Genomic DNA, 26,883 nt, shown 5'->3' on the forward strand with positions numbered 1-26,883 from the left:
TGTTGAGGAATCAGACTCCATGACTGGAGCTGCAGCTACTGCTGACTGTTTGCAAAACCAGCACTTGCTGAAAGGCTGGCCACAGACCATCATGGCCCATGTTAGACTCATGTCTCAAAATGACTAATGTGACTGCCAGGCTTCAGCTTTCAAAAAAAAGGAAATGAACGACAGCTGGAAGTTCTATGTCTACATAAGGTCACATGCTGGCAATATTTTAATGTTTTATGTTCACTTTTTTTGGAGAAATACAGTTGAGAATGTAAAACCAGCATCACAGAAGCATTTATGCTGAAAAAGACTTAAGACCACTGAGTTATGACCATCAACCATTAACACAACACTACCAAGTCCACTGCTAAACTATGTCCCTCAGCACATCTTTTAAATCCCCCCAGGGATGATGATTCAGCCACTTCCCTGGGCAGCATCTTCCAGGCCTTGAGAACCCTTTCTGTGAAGAGATTTTTCCTAATATCTAATCTAAACTTCTCTGATGCGACCTAGGGACCACCACTTGTGACTGATTTGTGAACTGGAGTATACTCTGTTCACCACCACCACTCTTTGGGCCCAGCCATCTAAGCAATTTTTAACCCAAGGCAGGAGCAGCCAGTTTCTACAGGAGGATAATGTGGGACAGTGTCAAAGGCTTTACTGAAGTCCAGATAGACAACATCCACAGCATTTCCCTCATCTACTAATCAGGTCACCTTGTCATAAAAAAGGAGGTTAGAGGTAACAGTCCAAGGATTGGACAAGCCTTAGCAGTCTCCCTCCAACAACACGGATACAGGCCCTTGCCAAGCAACACAACTCTGTCTCTGGTCATCAGACGACTGCCTTGGTCTCCTGCAAAATAGTATTTCCAATCACTGTAACCTGCTGCTTCCACCTGCTGCTAATGTTCTGATGGTTCTCCCAGAAGGAGTTTGATTCCTTTTGTTTGCTATTAAGGCACTGTACCAGCTCTGTAAATTTAGTTCTGTGAATGAAGAAGGAGCCTTTCTTCTGCTGCCAAATAGTAAGCTTTCAGACTCCTTTTCTTGCTTTTAACAGGAACACATTTACTTCAAATACCTTGATTTTAGGATTGTGCTCCCATGAAGGTCATTGGATCCAACTGCACACTCGGCAAGCCTTCTTGATTGCAGTTGATGTGAGAGGGACAGACACATTGCAGTCTTAAAAGACACTTAAGAACCTAGTCCCTAACGACCATCTCCTCTTGGGATGTCCTGTTACAACAAAGAATGTTGAAGTAATGTAACCAATTCTAAAAAGACCATGAACAAAATTTGGACTGTAAAGTAAAACACTTCCCATGACAAAGCTGAATAGTTCTATCTAAATCTTGTTTATCAGGCTAGTAAAGCATTTTCCCTAGAATCTCAGATATGACTAAATATTATCATTCTTTGCACAGGCCCTTTTTTAACTGTAAGGGTAAACATAGAAAATTCATACAGCTGACACCAACTGCCCTGGCAGACACAGAATTAACAGTGATACTGTAAGGGATTGGAAAAGCCTAAGCAATTTCATAAAGGGATTGAATGTAAGAGATAATATATTTTCAACTATAACTGAGGTCAGAATGCAGCTGCTCACCTTCTGCAACTTCAGCTAATGTCAGTACTCAGAAGTGAGCAGAAAGGATCATTTTTTAAGCAATCTATAAACCCTTCAGGCCTGATCAATCATTAAGTATTCAGCATTCTGATTTTTTTGGCTTTGTAGTAGATAACAATTTATCACCTACTATCACTTCAATTTTTACTGTCATTTATATTCTGTCTAGGAACAATCATACTGATTTTCTCTGCTGTATTTTAATTGTGTTTTCCATTCATTTTTTGTCCAGATACCTGCTAGTTTCATTACAGAATTTTCTGTAATGCCAAGTAGGGAGTGAAAAAAATCATATCTCCCTGCACTATACTGAAATCCATTTAATACTCAAATAAGAAAGCTCTTACTACAGAACGTTGGTGAAATTCACCTCAAGCAAGGCATTAAGATGTTTTCGGAGAGGCAATATCACTTAGAGAGTAACATGGAATCCTAGGAGGTGAGAAATTTGGCTGACATAATACAGCTGAACAGAGAGCTGTAATTCAGGAATAATTTAAGGATGATGCACAGACATGCTGCAGCAGGTATCAATAGTTTCCAATGCTACACAGACAAGGTCACTTTGGTCATTGTACAACAGGTGCAAGAGAAAATACCACCAGACCCAAGAGGAAGAGATAGAAGCCAGAATAACAAAAGGGCATTGATGAATTCATGGTTCATAGTGCAGTACTGGAACAAGTTGCCCACAGACCCCATATCCCTGGAAAAAGTCAAGGTCAGACTTGATGGAACTCTAAGCAGTCTGATCTAGTTGGAGGTGTCCCTACTCACTGCAGAGAGGTTGGACAAAATGACCTTTGAATATCCTTTCCAACCCAATGCATTCTATGACTCTATGTCCTCCTTGGACACCAGCCATTGAAAATGAGGAAACAAAGAAGAGCGCTGACCCTGGTGACCCCTCAGCTTTATATCATATATGACATCCATGGGATGGAATTCCTCGTTGGTCAGTTTAGGGTCACCTGGCCTGTTCCCTCCTCCCTGCAGCCCAAGGTGAGACACAAGATGTAGCAGTGCTCTTGGTCTGCACCCCAAGCCTTGGTGCTAACTCTCCCCATCAGCACTGTCACTGCCAGCAGCAGCCAGTCTGTGCAAACCTGCTCTGAGATGCAGAAAAGTGCCTCACTGAGCAGAGACTGAGCTGGAGAGGCACAGCACTGAGGAGAACCAGCACTGATCTGGCTCACACCAGGACAGGAATGTTTTAGCTTGCTGCAAAATCCCCCATACAAAACCAAAGTCCTACAGGTCTGAGAAAAACAACATGAAACAAACCAACCAACCAAAGTGTAACAGTGTGAGAGCTGAAATCCCCCTCCCACACTGACAATAACCAGGCTAGCTCAGTCTGGAAGCAAATGAAAGCTGTATTTACAAGCAAAACTACAATCTATGATGAAATGTCATGAATATGTACAAATATACACTATTCACAACATTTACAAATATGTACACAATCAACTGAAAAAAAAACACAACCAAGCCCCCTGCCTTCCCCCTCCCGAGGGGTTGTGCTTCTTCCTCAAGGGGCCTTTCCCCAAGGGGCCTCCCCCCCAGCCAGAAGGAATCCCACCAGACTCCCCTGGCAGAAGGCAGAGAGTCAAGAAGCAGAGAGGCTGTTAGACTTAGCTTGTCAAGGTCAGTATGGGGGTGTGTTATCTTCAGCCAGAAAAGAAGAAGCAGGCAGACAGAAGCCCAGCAAGCTGAGACTGAGAGACTTTGTTTTGAGTAGTAGTTCTTAAACATTTCTATCTCTCCAATCATTATTTTGCTTTCTTACACCCAATAGTGATTTATTTACATTCTTTCATTTTCTCTGCTCGAACTTTGTGAAGAAAAATTAAAAAGACAGTCTCAAAACCATCACACAAAGAAACAATATCTCCAAGAAAATCAGCTGTGTAGCAGAGACCTTACTGGTTGCCAATAAAGCAAAATGCATATTATTCCAAAATGGATATTATCATAGTGAACAAGATCATATTATAACAGTCAGAAGCAAGAACAGAGAGCAGCAATCTCTTTGGAAGAGCATATTTAGGGTCAAGATTCTCCTAGATGATCACCCATTAGCTGTTGTACAAACCAATTAAAAATTTGGACAGAGATTGAAAAAAAATTAAAAGCAGAACTATTGAAACTCATGAAACACCAGGTATTGATTCAGAATCAAACAGGATGACTCCAGAATTAGAAATACATAAATGATCCAATTAGACCCCTTCCATCATCTTCTCTTGCAGACAACCATTAAGATGTGAATTTAAACCCAACATCTGCTTAACATATCCTGCTGTAGCACATTGCCATTTTCTTAAGAATTATGAGCCAATGACAATCTCATTTAGGAAAGACTGTTCTTTTCCACCTGGCAATGATGGTTTGGTATTTTCCTTTCTTCTCTAAGAGAATCTAAATTGGTTACATTCAAGCTAACAAATATATGTACAAATCTGTTGCATCTGTTTTTCTAAGCAGAGGCTGTAGGATGAGACTTATTAAAAAATATTTTGCATTATCTTCATCATACAGAAGCTATCTAAAGCCATTAGATGTCACCTTCTGCAAAAACATCCATGAAATATCCTCATCATTCCAAATACTGCATAAAGTTGATGCCGATTACACTTTTAATTGGTGCTAAATAAACTTCTCAAAAGGATATGAGCGTTTCAAAAGCTAATTATTATTTCTAAGGCATTGTGTAAGCTTTGCGCATTTCCTACTACACGTTTGCTGATCCTGGAATAGCATCAGGTGGATAGAAAATCCCACTACAAGTACTGGGTTCACTTTTCAGCTCCTCACTTCAAGAATGACACTGACGTACTGGAGCATGTCCAGAGAAGGGTAATGAAGAGTCTGGAAAACAGGTCTGGTGAGGAAGAGCTGAGGGAACTGGGGTTGTTTAGTGTGGAGAAAAGGAGGCTGAGGGGAGACCTTTTTGCTCTGTACAATCCCCTAAAAGGAGGTTGGAGTGAGGTGGGTGTCAGTCTCTTCTCCCAATGAACCAGTAATAGGATGAGAAACAATAGCCTAAAGTTGCACCAGGGGAGGTTTAGGTTTGCTATTAGAAGAAAATTCTTGACAGAAAGGGTTCTCAAAGACTGGAACAGGCTGCCCAGGGAAGTGGTTGAATCCACATCCATGGAGGTGTTTCAAAGAGCCAAAGATGTGGTGCTGAGGAATTTGGTTTAGCACCAGACTTGGTGGAGTCAGGTAATGGTTGGACTCATGATCTCAAAGGTGTTTTCCAACCTAAACGATTCTGATTCTAACAGTGAACCCTCCAAATGCTTACTAAGCAATTACTGGCCTGTGCTAACCCCAAACTGTTGCCTGGGCACTGTCTGCAATATTGGTAACTGGCTCCTACTAAAAGTGGGCTCGGGACCACATTAACTAATTAGCTGCACAGCCTACTCTATGACAATAGTAGTATGAATGAAAGGCCTTATGAATACTGTTGCCTTTATTGTCATAATACTATGTCCCATATCAGTTCAGAGCTGAGGATGTAACAGCTTTTGGTGCAAAACTAAAGGAGCCTCACAGTACCCATTCAGAGAAGGACCTGGGGTTTGATCCCATTTACAAACTAGGAGGCTGTGAGATCAGAAGACTGTACAGTTCACTTCTCTTCAGTGAAATGGTAGTAAAGAGTCAAGAATAATGGATGGGACTCCTGATTCTTTTTGCTCATATTTAGCTGCTGGATGACTACCTATGATGTTAAATTATTCATCATTTCTCACAGGGCAGGAAGGTGTGTAGTCACAAGAAAAGCTGTGTCCAAGAAAAAGGGTTATCAAAGTATTCACACACTCCTTCAAAAGAGTTACCTAGCTGACAAAAACGTGCTGCTACAACACATTTTCATGTGTAGGTAGCGATTCTTCTCTACGTCCCAGGCTTGGAATCCTGCGTGGGGAAAGCTGAACTGCTCAGTATAGTGTAAAAGACAGGCCTCATTAACTCTTGGACATCTTCTCATTTCTTGGTCATAAATCCTATTACCTTGTATTACAAACTGCCATAAAGCTCACAGATAAAAGATAATTTATGCTCAGTGTACAGAAGCTAATGTTTCTGTACTCCCGAGAAGCGTACAACCAGAAAATGAGAAAGTATGTATGTGAAACCTTAAGCCATCCATAGTGAGCATGGCCAGCATGATAAACACCACTCTAAGGGCCTAGAGCTCTTCAGCCAGAGTATATTCTAATGGTAATTGATATTACCAAAACTCCAAGCAGAAAGTGTACGGACTGCTGCATAAAATATCCAGCTTATAAAGAGTGATTACTCCTTATTAAGAATTCAGCCTCTCCTCCCTCTCCCCTCTACAGACAGAAATATAATCAACTGTGTCCTGGGCTGCATCTAAAAGCAGTGTGACCAGCAGGATGAGGGAGGTGATTCTGCCCCTCATTCTGCTCTCACGAGACCCCACCTGGACTGGTGTGGGTCCAGTTGTGGGGACCTCAGCACAAAGAGGACATTGGACTGCTGGAGTGGGTCCAGAGGTAGCCATGAAGATGCTCAGATGATTGGAGCATCTCTGCTATGGGGACAGGTTGCAAGAGTTGGGGCTGTTCAGCTTGGAGAAGAGAAGGCTCCAGGGAGACCTTATAGCAGCCTTCCAGTACCTTTGAGGGGCTACAAGAAAGCCGGGGAGGGACTTTTTACAAGGGCTAGAATTGACAGGATGAGAAGGAATGGATTGAAGCTTGAGGAGGGGAGATTTAGACTGGAGATAAGGAAGAAATTCTTCAGTGAGCATGATGAGATATGAGAATAGGATGCCTAGGGAGGCTGTGGATGCCCCCTCCCTGGAGGTGTTCAAAGCCAGGTTGGATGAGGCCTCGAGCAAGCTGGTTTAGTGGAAGGTGTCCCTGCCCATGGCAGGGGGGTTGGAACTAGATAGTCTTTAAGGTCACTTCCAACACAAACCATTCTGTGATTCTATGATTGCTAATCAGTACAGAGTTATTTTGTTTTCTCCTTTTTTCTTCCCTTTTCTCTTTGTTATTTTTTTTAAATGTCTTTTAATGCCAATCATCACATTAGAAAATGCTTCAAAGCAAGCATCACCTGAAGTTTTTATACAGTCTATTTCTGACTCCTATCCTAATTAGCATTTCATGGCACATGAGAACTAACAATTTTTGGAGTTGGCAATATCTAAGTCAGTCCAATTTCTTATTTGCTTTTTCTCTGAAGCAATTTAAAGTCTTAAAGCCTTTAGACTTTAAATTGGTGACTTTGTCACTGATTTTAACTGTGTTGGATATCTGCTTGAAGAATTTTTTTTGTTTTTTTTGCTTTTGAGTGAGCATTAAATTTAGGTTGTTTGCTGAGAGAAAAGCTTTCACTGTCAGCTTACAACTTTCATAGTTACAAACTATGTTCTCATTGCTCAGGCCATTCCATAGGTGCACCTCATTTATTTTCTTAAATAATTGATTAGTGACCTATACCAGAACTAATTTGTCTAAATTTAGATATCTAGATGTATACCCCAGCCTACCACCAAATTTCTCCCTGGAGCCCACTGAGACAGGTATTTATGGGGTGTAATTCTTCCCATCTGTTTTGGCTTAACACAACCCACTCACAAGGCCTTTGCTTAGCAGTCTGCAATGGATCCCAAATCAGGCATCGTCCATGCTTCCTTCCTCTGCTTATCCTGAAGACTTTGAGCAAGTCTATAACCCTGTTGCCTACAACACTGTGGACTCTTTACAAGAATCTGCTGTACCCCTCTATATCAACATTGTAATCATATGAAATAGGTCTCTTTCAAAGCAATTACTTTATAGATTATATAGTATGCTTAGATAGCTACTCACAGCATCTTCCTCTTAGTTTCTGTGTTTTTAACTAAAAATTCAGCAGTTTTTAGTTATAAAAAACTATATAAAGTATAAAACTATAAAAAACTATATAAAGTATAAAAACACGTTTTATTCCCCTTTCTATCCTTCCCAAGGCTGTTATGGGATTACCAGATTATCTGCTCTATCCAAGTATTTTAGCCTGTGCCTAGGTACACACAACAGAGAACAAATGCTAGCCTCCCACTACAGTCATCAGAAGGCTAACGCTATTTTGAAGCAAAAACATGGTTATATTTTGCACATATATTTTATTCAAAGAATCCAACAAAACATCATATTCTTCTTCCCCAAGAGAGAAAGGTTTCATATCTACTTTCTATAGAAAAAGCAATATGCTCTTAACTTTATCATTTGTACTAGCATTTGAATCTCAAAACCTTGCTTCATTTGCTGCACAGTTTCCAGACCTGCATTTCAGAAAGTCAGTGGGTCTCCTGCTGTGTTCAGCTCCCTCCTACCTTGATTTTAAATTACAAAAGGGAGATGGGAAAGAGACAGAATGTCATGATTGTGGCTGTTAACAAGACACAAATATCACATTGAACTCCATAGCAAAAAGAGAGTACCTCCAAGCTTAGGATCCTCATTTCTTTCTGTCTATAAACTACTCACTTGATTTTCATCTCAACTATGCAGAATTCATTTTACTATCTGGAGGTACCATGACAGCTGACTGAAGATGCTGACAGTGACAAGTTTAAACCAACAATGAATAGTAATTTTGTGTCAAAGTTAGCATCAAGGTTGCTTAAACAGCCTGCCCCCTCTATCTGCCTTTATTTCTGAATGCTAGAAATAGCCTGATGTTACAGAAGTCAGTTACTGGCAATGCAGACTGACAGCCAGGAGTTGCAGGAAAAAATTGTCTCCTGTGGAGCCCTCCCCATCCACAAAAAAGTATCAAATGCTTCTCATACAGCAGTATTAAACTCAAAACCTATAAAGGTATCCAGCATGCCTAAAAAAATAACAACCTCTCATTTCTATTTAAATGCACAAATCATGACTTTTTTTCAGATTTCAAGGGCTTTAATTATTCATTGAAGACTCTTCTGAAAGCAACTGTAGGCATGGCATTTTAAAGCCACTTATGGAAGAGATAAATGAAAATAATTAAAAGTCTTTCCAGTCCAAGTAAGCTTTTTGTAAGCTAAACTGGGAATTCTCCATCTTATTTCAGCTTTTCAGTGTGTTCTTAACAATGTCCTAAAATTAAATGGCAGTGGTCAGTGGAGTGCTGCACTCACAGATGGATCACAAGTGAGTTACTCCTCACTTTTAACCACAGTTATCCTTTGGCCCTGTTTCCCTCTCACTCTGCTGCCTCTCTTCATTTAGGTGTGCAACTGGTGATCACAGTCATTCCTCCTCATACTGGCAAATGAGTTCCTATGCCTTCTCTCTTTCCTGCAGACATGAGGCTTCCAAGTTGTTAATGCAGCTTCTGCCCCCATGGATTCAAATCTATAACCTCACAGAACCTTATTAACGCTTTTCTGCAATTACAACGAAGCACGTGTGGTGCAGCATTTTGTCAGATTTGGCTGTCAATATTATTTATTTTAATGAAATAAGCTTTTTGAGGTAAAATGAGATAGCTAAGCTTCTAGAAACCTTGACATCAGGAAAAGATATTTCTAAACAAATAAATGAATCACTGTTAGAGGAGACTCTTCGATGCTTAGATTTGACTTTAATTTAAATCTTAGCAGCAGAAGCCCAGAGAGATCTTTTGTGTGTGCTGCTTTATGAATCAATAAATGGAGTAAGAGGCCTGAAAACCCAGGAAAATAATACATCTTAAATAAATTTCCTCATTGAAGCTAGCTGGATTCCCACCATAATGGACTGCACCACTCAGGCAACAGAAGAGCTCTGCCTGACACATTTGTCAGGAACTCCCTCATATCTTCCTTTTACCTCTTTCTTTTGTATCTCTTTCTGAAGGCACCCTTATTGCTACTCAACATGCATAAGGGCTGTGTGCTAAATTTAAACATCCTGGAATCTAACTTAACAGTTTTTTAATTTTTTTTTTTAAAGATAAAGTCCTATAGTTACCCAAATTCAGTCTTCATACCTTCTGTTTCTCTGATTCTAAACAAATCATAATATAATATTCTACACGGAAGGAATGCAGAGCCCATCATTTTCTGCAATGCATTTTAGAAAGACATGGAACTACTGGAGAGAATCCAGTGGAGGCTACAGAGATGCTGAATGGAGCATCTCTGTGAGGAGGAGAGGCTAAGAGACCTGGGGCTGTTCAGCCTGGAGAAGAGCAGATCAAGAGGGGCTCTTGTTAATGCTGATCAATAGCTAAAGGGCAGGGCTCAAGAGGACAGGGCTGAGCTCTTTTCTCTAGTGCCTGGTAATAGAACAAGTGACAATGGGCACAAACTAGAGCACAGGAGGTTTTACTTAAGGAGAACTTCTTTCCTGTGAGGGTGTCAGGGCCCTGGCACAGGCTGCCCAGAGAGGTTATGGAGTCTCCTTCTCTGGAGATTTTCAAAACCTGCCTGGATGCATTTCTGGGCAACCTGCTCTGGGTGACCCTGCTTTAGCAGAGGGCTTGGACTAGATGGTGCCCTGAGGTCCCCCTTTCAACTCCCACCATTCTGTGATTCTGCAGTTTTATATTTGGGCTGTGACCTGACAGAACACAACAAAAAGAGCATTCATGGTGCAAGACGTACCGGGTCAGGGTGGGTGGTAGTTACGTTTCACTATGAAATAACTGTTCACAATACTTACAGGTTGAAGCAGATAGATCAGCGAGCACTCCTGAATAACTATCACTGGAAAAGGGGTAATGTTTGTTGCATGAAAAAGTGTTTCCACTGATGCCATTATTTGGTCAAAGCGTCCTCCAAGTCCACCCAAAGCCACAATCACATCAATCTAAAAGAGAAAACAAAACCAGTCACCAGGAAAACTTTCTGGCATGACCTCTAGACTCCACAACAGAATCTCTTTGGAGCGAAACTCAACAACAGAATCACTTTGGAGGGAAAAAAAAAAAAAAGAAGAAGAAAAAGTAACTACTGACTACACAAAAGCAAATGTCAAATACAGTTATTTACTCCCATTAGTGATAAAGACCATGATGTGATTCTTGACACTGAGCATTAAAGCTCAGGAAATTCATAGCCCACATGTGGTACTTTTAAAATGGATAATCGTGCTCCCTAAAATACAGGTCATCCTCACAGGTGCTTATCTGTCTGCCCTGAATATACAGAGCCTAAGATCTATCACTCTACCTCCAAGCTCCTCAGCTAAGTGTGGTATAACTGAGCCTTAGTATCCCCAGATCTCAACATCATTTCAGTATTATCCTCACAGTCTAGAGTGAACAAAGGAAATTTCAGGTTAGGACTATTATATGTCATTCTTGTTCCTGCCACACAGCATTTTAACATACTAGCAATCCCACTCACAGGCAGGCTCTGCTCAAGATTAAAAGTACTATTGAAGTAGGAGGTTCTACCCCAAGCAACTGGGACATCATCTCCCAGCTGTCAGGGACAGGGACAGTAGTGTCCCCTGCTCCAGTCCCAGGTCTGCAGAAAGAATGATTGCAATAAGCCATGGCATTAGGCTGCTGCTGCTCATTTCTCTCACGCTCCATCAAGACTCTGAACAAGAGAAAAGGGAGTATTTAAAAGATTTGCTTAAGAGATTTTGGGTCTGCAGATAAAAGGTCACCAGGTGTTATTACAGGAAAGTATTATTATTACTTCTGTAATGTGGATCAGTTATGTTCAGTAATTGTATTTTTAAAAAGCTACCTGAGTAAGTCATAGCTAGAGCTCTAACACAGCTCTGAACTCTTTAGAAGCTGCCTTGACAACGGTCATCCAGTGATGTTTCCAGCTCAGCAGAGCTCAGGTCTAGGGCCACTATGATGAAATGAAATTTTACTCAACCCAGGAGCCACATAACAGTGCTCTGTGTATCTGGAATGATGTATTAACAGCATCAGTTTCTACTTTTATTACCAGGGCTAGCAGGCCTAGGGCTTTACAATTCTGCTGAATATTAGTTTGCATGAAAATTAAGCTCTCTTCTTTTGGTGAAGAATTATACCACATTTCTCATCACCATCAGGAAAACAATTGAGAAGACAGAAGGGACCAATGTAACCCATTTTAACAGCAGCAAACACTAAACCAAAAAAGCTGTTCTTGTATTATAGACAGCATGTGCTTTTCTGTGCAGATGACAGCTCACACAGACCTAACATGCAGCCTACAGAATACATGAATGGTAGCAAAACCTGTCCTTAACCAGGTGACAAAACAGCACCAGGAAAACACTTGTGTTCCCAGGTAAGCCACAGCACATTTTCCATTTTATTGATTCCAGTACAGAAGCAAACTACTTTTGTCTGATTGGGGATGACTACTTTGAAAGAGTGGATCAATCCTCCAAAAACAATATGACTTAACAGAGTCACCAACACCAGTTCTCCACCTTACAACCAGCAGTACAAATGCCCTCCACCCTAAGAGAGGCCATAGGGAAAATCTGCTGTGTTAACCTGGAACCACAAAGAGGTTAAGGTGGCTTATGCAAAGGATCAGGATCTAATTGCATGCTGTTCTTGTGAGCACTGCAAAGCTTAAATATTAGCCCAGTCTAGCCCAGCCTTCAAAGACTGAAAGACTGATGTAGAGTTTCTTGGTATATATGTCTCCCCATACATGCCATCATAGAACCACTTCAGCTGGAAAAGACCTTTAAGATCATGAGTCCAACCATTATTTAACATTACCAAGTCTGGTGCTAAACCATGTCTCTCAGCACCACATCACTGCCTCTTTCCATACTCTCTAGGAATGGGGATTCTCTTTGAACATGTTTGGTTTGGCTTTGATGTTTACTACAACTTGTAATAATGAAGAAAACACAAAATTCCCTCAGATTTGTAATTAAAAGGATAGAATAACATTCATAAAATAAAATGGTTTGGGTTGGAAGGGAGCTCCAAAGGTCATCTATTCCAAGCCCCTGCAGTGAAAAGGGACACCTTCTACTAGATCAGGTTGCCCAGTGCTTTGTTGAGCCAGACCTTGAATATATCCAGGGATGGGGCCTCAACTACCTCCCTGGGCAACCTGTTCCAGTGTTTCACCACCCTCATGGTCAAGAACTTGTTCCTAACATCCAATCTGAATCTACTCTAATCTAAATCTGTTGCCCCTTGTCCTATCACTACAGGCCTTTGTAAACACTCCTTCTCCAATCGTCTTGTAGGCTCCCTTCAGGTACTGGAAGGTTGCTCTTAGGTCTCCCTGGAGCCTTCTTGAAGCTGAACAAACACAGCTCTTTCAGCCTGTCCTTAGAAGAGAGGTGCTCCAACCCCCTGATCATCTTTATGACCCTCCTCTGGACCTCCTCCATCAGGTCCACGTTCTTCCTGTGTAGAGGGCTCCAGAGCTGGATGCAGTACTCCAAGTGAGGTCTCACCAGAGCAAAGTGGCAGAATCTCCTCTCTTGACCTGCTGGCCATGCTTCTTTTCATGTAGCCCAGGATGCGATTTCCCTTACAAGGGATGCAAGTCCCCTTAAAAGGGATGTGTCTCCCTTGTAAAAATCAGAAGAGTCCTACTCTGTTATTCACACATGTGTACTTTCTGTGAAGTACAGGCCCTACTTTATACAACTGACTGCAGCTTTTTGTGACAGATTGCCAGAGTACTGCACGTTGAAGAAAGATGTAACAAAAAACCCCAACCTTCTGTATTTGAAAGTATGACAGAAGTGATCCTGAAGTCCTACTCCTTATTCAATAGCAACAGAACAGTGACTGTGTGGATTGGTTCCCAAAAAAAAAGTAAGAAAATAATCTAAATCTAGCATGGAGTATATCTGCTGAAAAAAAAAAAAAAGGCATTCATAAAACAGAGTTTTGGGGTTGGGGTGTGTTGGAAGAAGGCTAATTACTTGAAAAGGGAACATAGCCATTTTTTCAGGGTTTGCACAGATTGTGCAAAGGAAAAACACAAGTATTTGACAGGTATGCAGAGAAACCCAGCTGGAATATGATAGGAGCAGGCAGAGAGAAAAGCTAAAATTCTGCACTTCTCTGACAGCTGACAGTTCTGGCAGTAGTGACAGGCATCCAGACATTGCACGACTTCTCCAGTCTCTATTTGAAGGTCTTGGTTTATTTAACAAAAATACACAGAGGCTAAGCTCAAGAAAAAACTCAAGAGCCTTTTCATACTAACAGAGCTATCACCTCTATTAAAAAGAAAACAACAACCCACAACAGAAAAATCAGAAAACCTAACAGAATAATCAGCTCCTTCCCTGCAATCACTCCTCCACTAGCTCTCTGCCAAGCACTTAAGAAAATGGATATGTTCTGAAAGCACATACAAGACTCTTGGTCATTCCAGAACCTAAGATAAAGTGAACACCCAAGCACAGGACATTTATATATTCCCACACTACAGTGAGGAAAGGACATTCGTTTTTCTGCTATGATTTTCTGTATAACACAGGCTACAGAATTACACTGTTACTGCTAATCAGTTCAGCAGGTAGCATTTGACTAACACACTGCACTTCTGCTGAAATGTCCATGTCTCACTTAAATGTCCTGTCACCATTCCCCTTATGGAATTTGTTTTCATCCAGTGGCATTCATTTACTGAAAAAAAAAAAAAAAAAAAGATATAAAATCCTAAATAACTACAAAGAATAGCTTAGCTCACAGGAGGCACAGCTATAACCCAACTTAAACAGCATCTTTAAGAGCTCTTGAGCTTTAATTTAGAAAGAGTTGAAGACCAAGGCTTAGATGACTGGAGGGACAGCTATAACCTGACTTAAACATCTTGTACAGCATCTTTAAAGGTTCTCAAGCTTTAATTTAGAAAGAATTGAAGACCAAGGGTGGTGCTAAACCATGTCCTTCTGCACTACATCTCTGCCTCTTTGAAGCACCTTCAGGGATGGGGATTGAACCAACTCCTTGGGCAGCCTGTACCAGTCTTTGAGAGCCCTTTCAGAGAAGTTTCTTCTAATATGGTGCTGAGGAACATGGTTTAGCACCAGCCTTGGCAGAGTTAGGGAATGGTTAGAGCTGATGATCTTAAAGGTCTTTTCCAACTAAAATGATTCCATGACTCCATGATCTAAGGATAGGATCCAGTCATCTTTAAATAATACACTTATACATTAGTATCACCTGAAAGAGTTTTAGGAGTCACTACCAAAGAGCAGGGCAATTAAAAAAAAAAAAAAAAGAAGGAAAGAATAAAGAAAGACTCAGTACTGACAATGCAGGGATGTGTTTCTTTGTCTTCCCCTATGCTGTAATTTAGAAGGTGCAATAACCAAGGAGAGATGAGGCAGCCACCATGACAGAACAGAGTTGCTCAGGTTCTTGCTTCCACTCTCACAGAGATTACTGAAATGGACAGCTTTGCTGTACACTGTTGGGCAGGCTTGCTAAATATTGCAAATGGGTCCAGCTGAGATTTCTCTTTCTGGTATGGATGGCTTAGATACAAAAATAATTTTCACTATGTGATTGAAGAACATGTATTGAAGGAGAAGGGTGAAAGGACACAGGAAGCTGGGAACTGCCTGGGGTTGGTGTAAAGAGTGCAATATCTAGCTTTGGAATGACAGCATTACCATGACATAGAATCATGGAATTGTTTTGGTTGGAAATGACCCTAATCAAGTGCAACCATTTTCTAACTTTGTCGAGGGTGGTGCTAAACCATGTCCCTCAGCACCACATCCCGGCCTCTTTGACACACCTCCAGGGATGGGGATTCAACCACCTCCCTGGGGAGCCTGTTCCAGTGTTTAAGAGCCCTTTCAGTAAAGAAGTTTCTTCTAACATGCCATCTAACCTTCCCCTGGCACAACCTGAGGCCATTTCCTCTCATCTTATTACTTATACCAGGGAGGAGAGACCAACATCAACCTTGCTTGAACCTCCTTTGAAGAAGTTGTAGAGAGCAAGGAGGTCTCCCCTCAGCCTCCTTCTCTTCAGATTAAACAACCCCAGCCACTCCTCACAACAACTGCACTCTAGGCTCTTCACCAGTTTGGTTGCCCAAAAATCTTTTTTTACTTAAGAGCTGAGTCCAAGGCTTGAACCGACAGCACACAAAGCTGATTTTTGCAAAACTGTGCTCATTATCTCAAATAAGAAATTCTCACCCTGGGGTAAAGGTAGGGCTCTGGACGGACAACTCAAAGGACCTTCTTCCACGTGAGCTCAGTTTCAGACAGAAAACTTGCAAACAAATATGCCTATGTCTCACAGAGATCAGTAGGTAAAATGCAGCACACCTGCTGGTAACAACCATCAGCACTGAATGAATGGCAAAAAAGACCTCCCCTAAGAAAGGCAACAGTAATTAAGAAGTGGCAAAACCTCTGGAGTCATGAAGAAACTTCCCTCCCTCTAAGACCATCCACGGCTAAGACCTAAGATACTCCTATGCCAACTACAGGTCAGATACTGAAGAATCTGATTGCAATATAGCTCCCTTTCGTCGCCTTCTCATTTCAGTGATACCTTTTCACCTTTCACAGCCTTTCCTAATTTCCTACCTTTCAAAAGTCTATTCCTTTAATTAAAAATCTTGGAAGAATGTGATATAGAGAATAAAATAATTGTAATAAGATGTATAGTATGTTGAAGTATATTATACAGTGAGATACATCTCTATTGCAGTATCTGCTGTAAAGCAAAGAGTGTGAATGCTGCATTTATTATTAATCACTTTGACACTATCAATATTGACCAGTTTACAAGAAAAGCCCTTTTTTTTTTTCTTCATAAGGCAATGCTACAACCCAGTGCTGAACACAGAGGGAGATAGTGCCTGTTGGAGTTGATTACACTGTCTCTCTAGCTCTGTGTTTTACATAAAAGGTGTGGCATTCCTTTCCTCTGAGAACGATACGCCCAGCCACACGCAAGCATCTGAACCATGCTCAGGTAGAATCATTTTCACTCTAGCTAGAATCTGCTCATTGCTTCAGCTGTCTGACTCTTCCTGGGAACAAGAGCTCTTAGCTGACGGCTGCTGTCCTGCCTGTGCACCTGAGATGACAATCTTCAGTCAGTTTCATTGTCACCTCACTGCTTCCACTAATCTTCACATCATATTGTTCCAGCTCCTTCACAAAGCATTTCTTACTTTGTATGTTCATTTCATTACATTTTCATCCAAGTGTTTCCTCTATTTGTAACCCCCTTTATTTCAAATGAGAGGTTAATTCTTTCTGCTAATGACAAGAACCATGCAAACAGATTGCTTTTGCCTGCTTAAAATAAGCAGCGTGTTTGCTGGTGAGATAGAAAAGGGAAAAAAAAATCTCAAAATCCAGTCACAGATTTGAGTAGCTGGAAACATTTTAATCTTGGTTCTCCTATTACCTTGTGTTTACATCTCTAGTCAAATGACTTGATTTCATTTCAGTGTTTTGGCTTTGCCCTCTCCTGCAGAAAAATGGAACATTTGATGGTGCATATAACATCAGCTGGCATTTTTGTTTTAAATGTAAACTTCATAAGCATTGCCTTTAATTCTTACTTAGAGAATGCTAATCTACAAAATCCATGTGAACTGATGGATCCCCAGCAATCGGAATTTGGCTGCTTGCTCTTGTGCTGAATATTCTATATGACCTTGATCAAACAGTACTCCCTGTGCCTCAGGTAGAGTAGGCACAGCAACAACTCCCACTCTGCTATTGCTGCTCAGCTGGAGTGCATCTCTACAATTCATGCTGAGTGTGAGATCAGGGTCAGTGGAATTCCTTATTGCCTCAAATTTTCTGGGTGAAGGGCTTGTCCCTACTCCAGACTGTTATGATGCTGTTGTGAGTAGGCAAAAGTGCTTTAAATGCTTACTGAGGCTTTGGAGGAAAATGTGTGCTGGTTTGTTACCCTGACACATTTATTCAGTGCATGAACAAGGACTCCACAACTATCAATCATCTGTCTTCTGAAAAATTGTAAAATCTTCTCATCTTTTGAAACAGTATGAAAAGACATTCACAAGCAGCAGGCTGACCTTTCTGTTCCCACAGCTGGAACACTGCTGTACACAGTGTATACTGTGGCATCACCCCCACAGAAATGTGAATCAAATCACTGACAACTGTCACATCCCCAAGAAAGCAAGCCCTGGATTTGCATCAGCAGCAGTGCAACAGGCCCTCAACAGGTTATGTTAAAATGGTCCAGAAAATCTCTTTAACCACCTCATATTCACCCATGCCTAGTGCCAAAAGCTGCATTTGGCACATGCTGTGTTTTTAATCTCTTTGTATACTGCCTCCAGGAGTAAACAAACAAACAAACAAACAAAAAACAAACCCCCCTCCCTCCCCAACAAACTAACTAAAACCTCCCCTCAATGAACAACTCAAGGGAAGGGAAAAAGTGATCCTATCTTCTTCAGCAGAACCTGTTTATTGTGAGCTTTATATTTGACATTTCACTTGTCTCTGGCTGTCAGTTATTACTGAAGCAGCCTTCCTTCCCCTCCCTCCAACACATCTCCATGTTGGCATCAGATCAGCAGGACAACACAACCACAACCCACCTCCTTCCTGCCAGCAGTGGACTCCCACCCCACTATGCTGATGCCTGTCATCCTACACCCTTCAACCGGAGCCAGCCTGCAGCCTGTGCTGAAGGTTGACCCAGGTTCGCAGGGTTAGCAGGTGGGAAGGAAACTCCACAAGGAAGAGGCTCTTTGCTGCAAAGACTCTCCCTAAAAACCTCTGTTGTTCGTAGATTCATAAAACAGTTTGGGTTGGAAGGGACCTTAGAGATCATCTATCTCCAACCTCCACACCATGGCCAGGGACACCTTCCACTAGACCAGGTTACTCAAGGCCTCATCCAACCTGGCTTTGAACACCTCCAGGGAGGGGCATCCATGACCTCCCTGGGCAACCTGTTCCAGTGTCTTGCCACCCTCACTGTAAAGATTTTTTTTCTAATATCTAGTCTAAGTTTACCCTTCTCAAGTTTAAATCTATTACCTCTTGTCTTATCACAACAAGCCTTTGTAAAAGATCACAGAATTAACCAGGTTGGAAAAGACCTTCAAGATCATCAAGTCCAACCTATCACCCAACACCATCAAAGCAACTAAACCACAACACTAAGTGCCTCAGCCAGTATTATTTTAAACACTTCCAGGGAGGGTGAGTCCACCACCTCCCTGGGCAGCCCATTCCAATGGCAAATCACTCTTTCTGTGAAGAATTTCTTCCTAATATCCAGCCTAAACCTCCCCTGGCACAGCTTGAGACTGTGTCCTCTTGTTTTGTTGCTGGTTGCCTGGGAGAAGAGACCAACCCCCACCTGGCTACAACCTCTCTTCTGGCAGTTGTAGACAGCAATAAGGTCTCCCCTGAGCCTCCTCTTCTCCAAGCTAAACAACCCCAGCTTCCCCCAGCTGCTCCTCAGAGGGCTTGTGCTCCAGACCCCTCACCAGCTTTATTGCCCTTCACCTAGGTCTTGTTATTCGCTCAAAGGAATATAGATCATGTTCCAGATCCGGAAGCCTTGCCTCAACCATGGCTCCTGTTGCAGTCTTGTATGGGAAGGTCCCTGGCTACTCAGGGCCTAATGAATCAGAGACACTGTAGATTCTTCCTGCTAGCCCACAAACAGGATATATATGCCAGGACACACATCAATTCAAGCATGTGTGTTTTTGTACACCTCCATAAGCATTGATGACTTCTCCTTGAATTCCTTTACGGTCCTGTGGTGGGTTAACCTTGGCTGGCAGCCAGGTGCCCACCTCAGCTGTTCCCTCATTCCCTCTACTCAACAGGACAGAGGGAGAAAATAGGATGAAAAAGCTCATGGGTTGAGACAAGGGCAGGGAGATTGTTAAATACCAATTATGATCACAGGCAAAACAGACTCAACTTAGGGAAAAGTAATTAATTTATAGCAAATTAAAATTCAAGTTAGAGAGAGATAAAAAAAAAGGTAAAATAAAACCCACCTTTCCTCCACCTCTCTTTTTCCTAGGCTGAACTTCACTTCTTTACTCCTGACTCCTCTATCTCCACCCTCCTAAGCAATGCAAGGGAAGAATGTGGGCTGCCCACATTGAAACACTCCATCAGCAGCCCACAGATGAACAGAGAAGACAGTCCGTTAAAAATACAGAAAAAGGATTTTTTTAAAAAAACAACTCAATTTCCATTAAAGTGTGAATTCTATTTTATTATTTTTTTTTACCTTTATCTGATCAAGAATTAATGGCTCAGGTGCTTTCCCTACAAATAATGCAGGACTGTAGGGAATCCTCACTCTCTTGCAACAGCATTGCAGAGGAGATGATGGTAGAAGAGGCTTTTGTGCCTAAATAGGATGAGGCTTTAGCTCTGCTATTTAAAAAGTTTAAACTTGGGTTCACACAGGTCTGAAGATCCCCCAATGGGTCCCAACAGAACAGTAATATTTTCAGCTGCTCTGAACATTAATCTTCATGATGAACAAGGGGATAATAGCCTGTCCTATTATACTCAAGGGACAGATACAAGACCTGAAACTAAAGATGGAAAATTCTCCCCATATCCCTCAGGTCCTATTCCATGAACGGTTCCTCTTTTGAGTGATTTCACTGAATACTTGGGCAGTACAGAATTATTATTATTTTTTCCATGGGAGTAGAGATTTGCAGAAAGAAGTCTTGAATTTATACATTTGTTTCTAAGAGGCTGAAGATATTCTTATATCGAAGGAAGCAGGTTAGGATCTTGGATGCCAGTTTTCCTTTTCAGAGTAGGTTCAGTATTTATAGCAGGCAAACTAAACATAGCCTGAATAATGTCAGCTTACACCCATTACAAAATCTATTTTATTTTGCTACACTGTCCTCCAGACCATATAAATTTAGCCATGCACTTAAAAAGAAATGAAGCATGATTTCTTAAACTGGAGGCACTTGTGAAGCTGTAAACATTTTATGCTCACATTTAATTTGCACAAAATATTCAGCTTTAATTGTTCAGTGCTTAGTTGTTCAGTTGTTTAAAAGGGAGGCTCAATGGGTTCTTTAGGCACGTTGAAGAGACCACCTCCCCAGCCTCCTCCTTAGCAGTGGTAAAGTGAAATTAAAAGGTAGGTGATTGAACAGAGAGGAGCACAAGCACCAGAACTAGCCAGTGTGGATGTGCTATGAAGACACTTCAACCCCTACCTCTGTTGGGCCTTTTTTAGAGCAGAAATACTCTAGAGACCTTTCAAGTATTACCAGGCTGCTTCATTTTAACACAGTATTTGTGAAGAGTTGAATTACTGTAAGGCCCTCTGCCCCTTGTGGAACATTGCTGGGTCAGCCAAGAAGTCCAAAGTTAGCAGTCAGGGAAAGTCAAAGGACTGCAGAAGGCAGCAGGACTACAGGTTAAAAACTTTTGTGTAGCACCAGCCACACACCTCCTCTTTTCATCCACACACTACCATCCTCTGCCCCCAGTACTCCTTTCTAGGTAAGGAAAAGTAAAAAAGTGAACCCAGCATGGTTTCTAAAGGTTTGACCAATACTACAAGATCAATGTTTCTCTTGACTGCTCAAAAGCCATACAATCACAGAATCATGGAATTGTTAGGGTTGGAAGGGACCTCAAGGATCAATCTAGTTCCAACCCTCCTGCCATGAGCAGGGACACCTCACACTAGATCAGGTTACCCAGAGCGACATCCAGCCTGGCCTTAAACACCTCCAGGGACGAGGCTTCTACCACCTCCCTGGGCAACCTGTTCCAGTGTCTCACCACCCTCATGGTGAAAAACTTCTTCCTAACATCCAATCTGAATCTACCCATTTCTATATTTTTTCGCACTTCCCCCTAGTCCTATCATTACCTGACACCCTAAAAAGTCCCTCCCCAGCTTTCCTGTAGGCCCCCTTAAGTTACTGGAATGCCACAATAAGGTCCCCTCAAAGCCTTCTCTTCTCCAGACTGAACAGCCCCAACTCTTTCAGTCTGTCCTCACAAGAGAGGTGCTCCAGCCCTCTGCTCATCCTTGCGGCCCTTAAGGGAGAAAATGCCATGGAAAAAAAAAAAATTACCCAAACCCAGTACGGAACTATTCTTATATGCGCTACTTAAGTAAGTTTCTTAGAGCAGGATAAAAGAGAAAAAAAAAGCCACAGAAAAAGATTAATTTATTGATTCACCTACTGCTTGAAGGACCAGATCACTACAGTTTATGAAGTTATAAAACTTCTCTCTAAAGCCAGTGTTTCTGCACTCATGGATGTAGCAGAAAAGTGCTAAATGGTTCAAAACCCCTGTCATTTATTCTTGACAAGCACTGGAGTTTAGGAGAAAGAAATCATATCTGAGATGCAAAAAAATGCCCTGAATACTATAAGCTGCAGTTAAAATCTGCAGTACCAGCACAATTTTCTTAATATGCTTAATTATAAGCTTGCATCCCATTAACTAAACAGGATTTCATAAAAACACTCATAATTTACAGGAGATTTCATACCACAGTACTCATGTGTCAAACAGAAGGAAAAAAATAAACCAAACTACTTATGAAAAATCTCAAGCAACAAACTGAGCTCTCAGACCTTGAACTGCAGAGAAATTCCTGGTGTCAAAACCTATGGTTGTTGAGGATATCCTGCTTCAACATCCACCTCCAAGACTCTGTCAATGCAAGTCTGATGGTCTTTTGAGAACAGTGACATGTCCCTGTAGCATGAGCACTTTCCCAGCATGGAGGCAGTTCCACCAGCAGTAGTAGCTATTATCAGGGAAGCTGTACTCCTGTAAAGCAGGATGGGCTGGAAAAGGGAGGAGAATCACCTTTCCTATCAAAAATATCTATAAACAGGGCAAAATTGGTGGTTACAAAGGGAACAGTAAATCCTAGCATCACAGAACGGTTTGGATTGGATGTGACATTAAAGATCATGTAGCTCCAATGCCCCTGCCATGGGCAGAGACACCTCCTGCCAAACCAGGTTGCTCAAGGCCCCATCCAACCTGCCTTTGAACATTTCCAGGCTTGGAGACTCCACAGCTTCCCTGCAGCCTCGTAAACAGTCCCTGTCCTGCTCTCCTGTAGGCCCTCTTCAAACACTGGAAGGCTGCTGGAAGGTGTCCCTAGAGCCTTCTCTTCTCCAAGCCAAATGACCCCAACTCTTACAGCCTTTCCTTGTAAGAGAGGTTCTCCAGCCCTCTGATCATCTCGTCTGGACCCTCTCCATCAGGTCCATGTCCTTCTTGTGTTAAAGGTTCCAGAGCTGGACACAGTACTCCAGGGGGGGGCTCACAGTAGCAGAGTAGAGGAGGAGAATCATGTCCCTCAGTCATGCCCATGCTACTGGGGATGCAGCCCAGGATTCAGTTGCCTTTCTGTGCTGCCAGCACACACTGTCAGCTCATGTTGAGCTTCTCATCAGCCTGCACCCCCACGCCCTTCTCCTGAAGGTTGCTCTCCATCTGGCCTATATGTGTGCTTGGGATTGCCCCTACCCAGGTACAGGATCTTGCACTTAGCTTTGGTGAACTTCATGAGGTTTGGTATTGGCCTCTCTCTCTCAAGCCTATCAAGGTCCCTCTGGATGGGAGGACACACCTGTAGTAACCTCACATTTACTGTTTTGAATGTATTTAGCCTTTGACTAAGTGGAGAGAACAGTAGTTGGCTTCCTTATTACCTTCCACAGGCTTGTTAATGAGCATATCACTGATCTCTTCTATCCCCTGAATTGTCTACATAAATGGTATTCTTTCCCCTTGTTCTTCCCCTCCCCAAAGCTTGATAAGGGTTTTATCTTTTTCAAGCAAGCAACCAAAAAATCAATGCATCCTGCCTTTTCTTCTTTCAATTCTCTTCCTAGATCAAATAGAAGCCCCAATGGAGTATAGAGGGCTTGCATAAGACAATGTCTCAGTATGTGGTGCACTGTGTTCTCACAGGCACTCCTTTTGCATTATTCTAATACAAAGATATTCAGTGTGTCTTGATGTCCATGGCTATAGTGGAAGAGGCAGACAGCCTACTTCCTTCACATGAAATTAATGTGTTTCTCTTTGGGAAATGGCAAATTTTGATATCCTGCACTACCAGAAATGAATTTTGTCATACTTTCACAATAGGAAGCCTTAAAATAATTCAACAGTAGGAAAGATGGTTAGATAGTGCACTCCCAGAAGGTGGATTTGGACCATAGGGTCAGAAAAGCCAGCACTGAAAGGTATGTCTGTGCACCCTGTAAGAGGGATTTACTCTTGTTGAAAGGTATTATGAAACTCTGTGTTTTAGAAGTGGGAATTAACAGGAAGCTCTTTAGATCCATTTGTTTCTTTCTGACAGGAAAGGTTTATGAAGAGGATTACTATTAATAACTCATGAAAATCTTTTGATGTAGCACTTGACAGTACAGAAACCTTTTCATTACACATATTTAACTTCTCCTAAAATGTATCTCATTTACATTTTCTATTCTCCTCCTGTAAGGCATTAAGAAGAAAAACTCAACAGTGCCACCAAAACTGCACAGGTTTATTCTTAGACTTGCCTCCTACATGGAATTTGGAGACAGAGTCACAAACTTCAGGGTCCTTATAAGAGCTTCTCACACTAGCTCCATGCCAGCTTTGCTATCTATCTTCCAAACTAGGTCTCTCCACCCAGTTATGGTATTTAGTTGCCTTCCTGTTCCCAAATCCTGGTAAAGGCCTGTCCTCATTCTTAGGCTTTCCTGTAAAAGTCATCCTTGCTGTTCTGAGTCCCTACAAGTTTTCAGAAATGAAATTACCTAACATGAGCAGTGAAATTAGGATCCAGTCAGGAAGTGAAGCTGTTGTATTTATTGTTACAAAAATGTCATATCATCAGGAAAAACCTGAACTGATAAGAAAAAAAAAAAATCAAAGCTAAGTCCAGAAGAGCCCACTACTTGCAATAATTATAACCTTTCTACATGGGGCTGCTCTTTCTGTAAGAAATTATTCTCTTTTAAAGTGTTTTACACCAGTACAGGCTAGGGGTTTGCGGGTTGGAAAGAAGTTTCAAGTAGAGGGACCTAAGTCCTATTGGACCAGTTCATCACAAGCTAGAAATGTGTTCTTGTGGCCAAGAAGGCCAATGGTATCCTGGGTGTGTTAAGAAAAGTGTGGCCAGCATGTCAAGGGAGGTTATCTTCCCCTTCTACTCTGCCCTAAAGAGGGAACATCTGGAGTACTGTGTTCAGTTCCAGGCTCCCCAGTTCAAGAGAGACATGGAACTACTGGAGGGAGTCCAGGTGAGGCTACCAGGATGTTGAAGGGACTGGAGCAGCTCTGTGAGGAGGAAACCTGGGGATCTTTAGCCTGGAGAAGAGCAGCCTGAGAGGGGATCCTATAAATTATGATCAATATCTAAAGAGGATGGGGCCAGTCTGTTTTCAGGGGTGCTCTGTGATGGGACAAGGGGCACTGGGTACAAAGAAGAATGTAGGAAGTTCCACCTAAACATGAGGTGAAGTTTCTTTGCTGTGAGGGTGCCAGACCACTCTAACAGGCTGCCCAGGGAGGTTGTGGAGTCTTCTTCTCTGGAGACATTCCAAACCCACCTGCATGTGTTCATGTGCAACCTGATCTAGGTGACCCTGCTTGAGCTTGGATGATGTCCCAATGTCCCTTCCGTCCCCTACCATTCAGTGATTCTGTGATTTTCTGATTCCAGTTTTAGAGCATGTTCTGGTTTCCTCCAGGGCTTTTTTCTTTGTGTAAAGAGATACCAGAGAGTGCTTAATAAGCTGTTTGAACACTGCATAGCTAAAGGTGTGTGATGGTTTGAAACTGTCTTTTTAATTTTTCCTTGCAAAGTTCAGAACAGAGAAAGTGAAAGAATGTAAATAAGTCACTATTGGGTGTAAGAAAGCAAAATAACAATTGTTCTAAACACTTCCATTGGATAGATAGAAATGTTTAAGAACTATTACCCAAAACAAAGTGGGCATTCTGCACATTCTGCGTTCGGCAGTGGGGGCAGTTGCTGGGCTGTCTGGCTGCTGTTTCTTCTTCTCTTCTGGCTGAAGATAACACGCACTGACCTTGGCAGCTAAGTCAACAACTTTCTGCTTAACTAACTCTGCTTCTCTGTCCAGGGGGGTCTGGGGGGAAGCTCCTGGGAGAGGGAGGCCCCTTTGGGAGGGTCCCCTTGGGGGGAAGCAAAGGGAGATCGGTTGTGCTTTTTCTGTTGATTGTATATATTTGTGAATGTTGTGAATTTTGTATATTTGTACATATTCATTGCATTTCATTGTAGATTTTAGACTCTGCTTGTAAATACAGCTTTTCATTTGCTTCCAGACTGAGCTAGCCTGGTTATTGTCGGTGGGGGGGGAATTTCAGCTCACACCAACACACTTTTTATTTTTGGCGCCCAACGTGGGGCTCGATTGCTTGTTTGATTTATTTCTGCTCAGATTAGGAAGCAAAATGAAGCTGTTTTGGATTTTGAGTAATTTTATTTCCTCTGTTATCAGTGTGATTGTTTACAGATGGGCTGTTTCCTGCATGATAGACAAGATTGTGAGATATGTGGCATATAAGTCGTTTCTTTGGGTTAAGAACAAGTTACTGAATGTTGGTGAATTCTGTTATGGTCTTATTGGGCTAAGAAGCTATGGTAACTCAACTATGGATCTGCTAGCAGACACATATGAGTTTGTTACTCCTCTTACAACTACAGAGGGTCTTTGTAACCAGTGGTACCCTAGATATCTTGTGCTTGCCTTAATTTTGTTGCTTCTTGGAATAATCATATGGCTACTGATAGCACTGTATCAAGAAAGACATAAGGCTACTTGCTCTTCCAACTCTGCTGTGAATGTGAAAACCAAGCCAGTAAATTTGGTGGCCACTGTAACCAGAAAGCGTAAAGGAGATGCAGATGCTGCAGGAGATGGTGCAGATGGAGATGAGGGTCCTTCTACTCAGGGTCCCTCTGTTAAGAAAGATCCTTCTGATGAGGAAGAGAGGGTTAGCCTTAAAACTCTGGTAGACCTCTTGAGACCCCACATGGATGATGGAGATGTAGGTCAGGATGTAGACCCTGCTGAATTAGCAACTGCAGGCAGTGCCTCTGAACTCAAGGAAATTCAACGGAGGATTAAAATAGGATTATGGGGACAGCGACCTCAGGATGATGATGATGATGATGAGGATGACATACAGTCAGCTAATGCACCCAGACAGGAAATTAGACATGTGAGGAAGGATTACATCAGAGGAGATAATGAGCCAGTCCTGTCTTGGCTAGCCAGGTGTTTTGATATGGGAGCCCCAGCATTGGTGGTAGGTGACAAGTCGG

General features: G+C 42.0%; 1 protein-coding gene across 1 annotated transcript in view; it reads right to left on the reverse strand.

The window, feature by feature from the left end:
• TPK1 (thiamin pyrophosphokinase 1) overlaps window positions 1-26,883 on the reverse strand; it is a 284,463-nt gene that overhangs the window by 109,977 nt on the left and 147,603 nt on the right. The window contains exon 6 of the mRNA XM_054385135.1: window positions 10,296-10,442. Within this exon, the coding sequence (XP_054241110.1) occupies window positions 10,296-10,442 (147 nt within the window). The remainder of the gene's footprint in view (window positions 1-10,295; window positions 10,443-26,883) is intronic.

Source organism: Indicator indicator, chromosome 11 (genome assembly GCF_027791375.1).
Source record: "Indicator indicator isolate 239-I01 chromosome 11, UM_Iind_1.1, whole genome shotgun sequence".
Taxonomy (NCBI): domain Eukaryota; kingdom Metazoa; phylum Chordata; class Aves; order Piciformes; family Indicatoridae; genus Indicator; species Indicator indicator.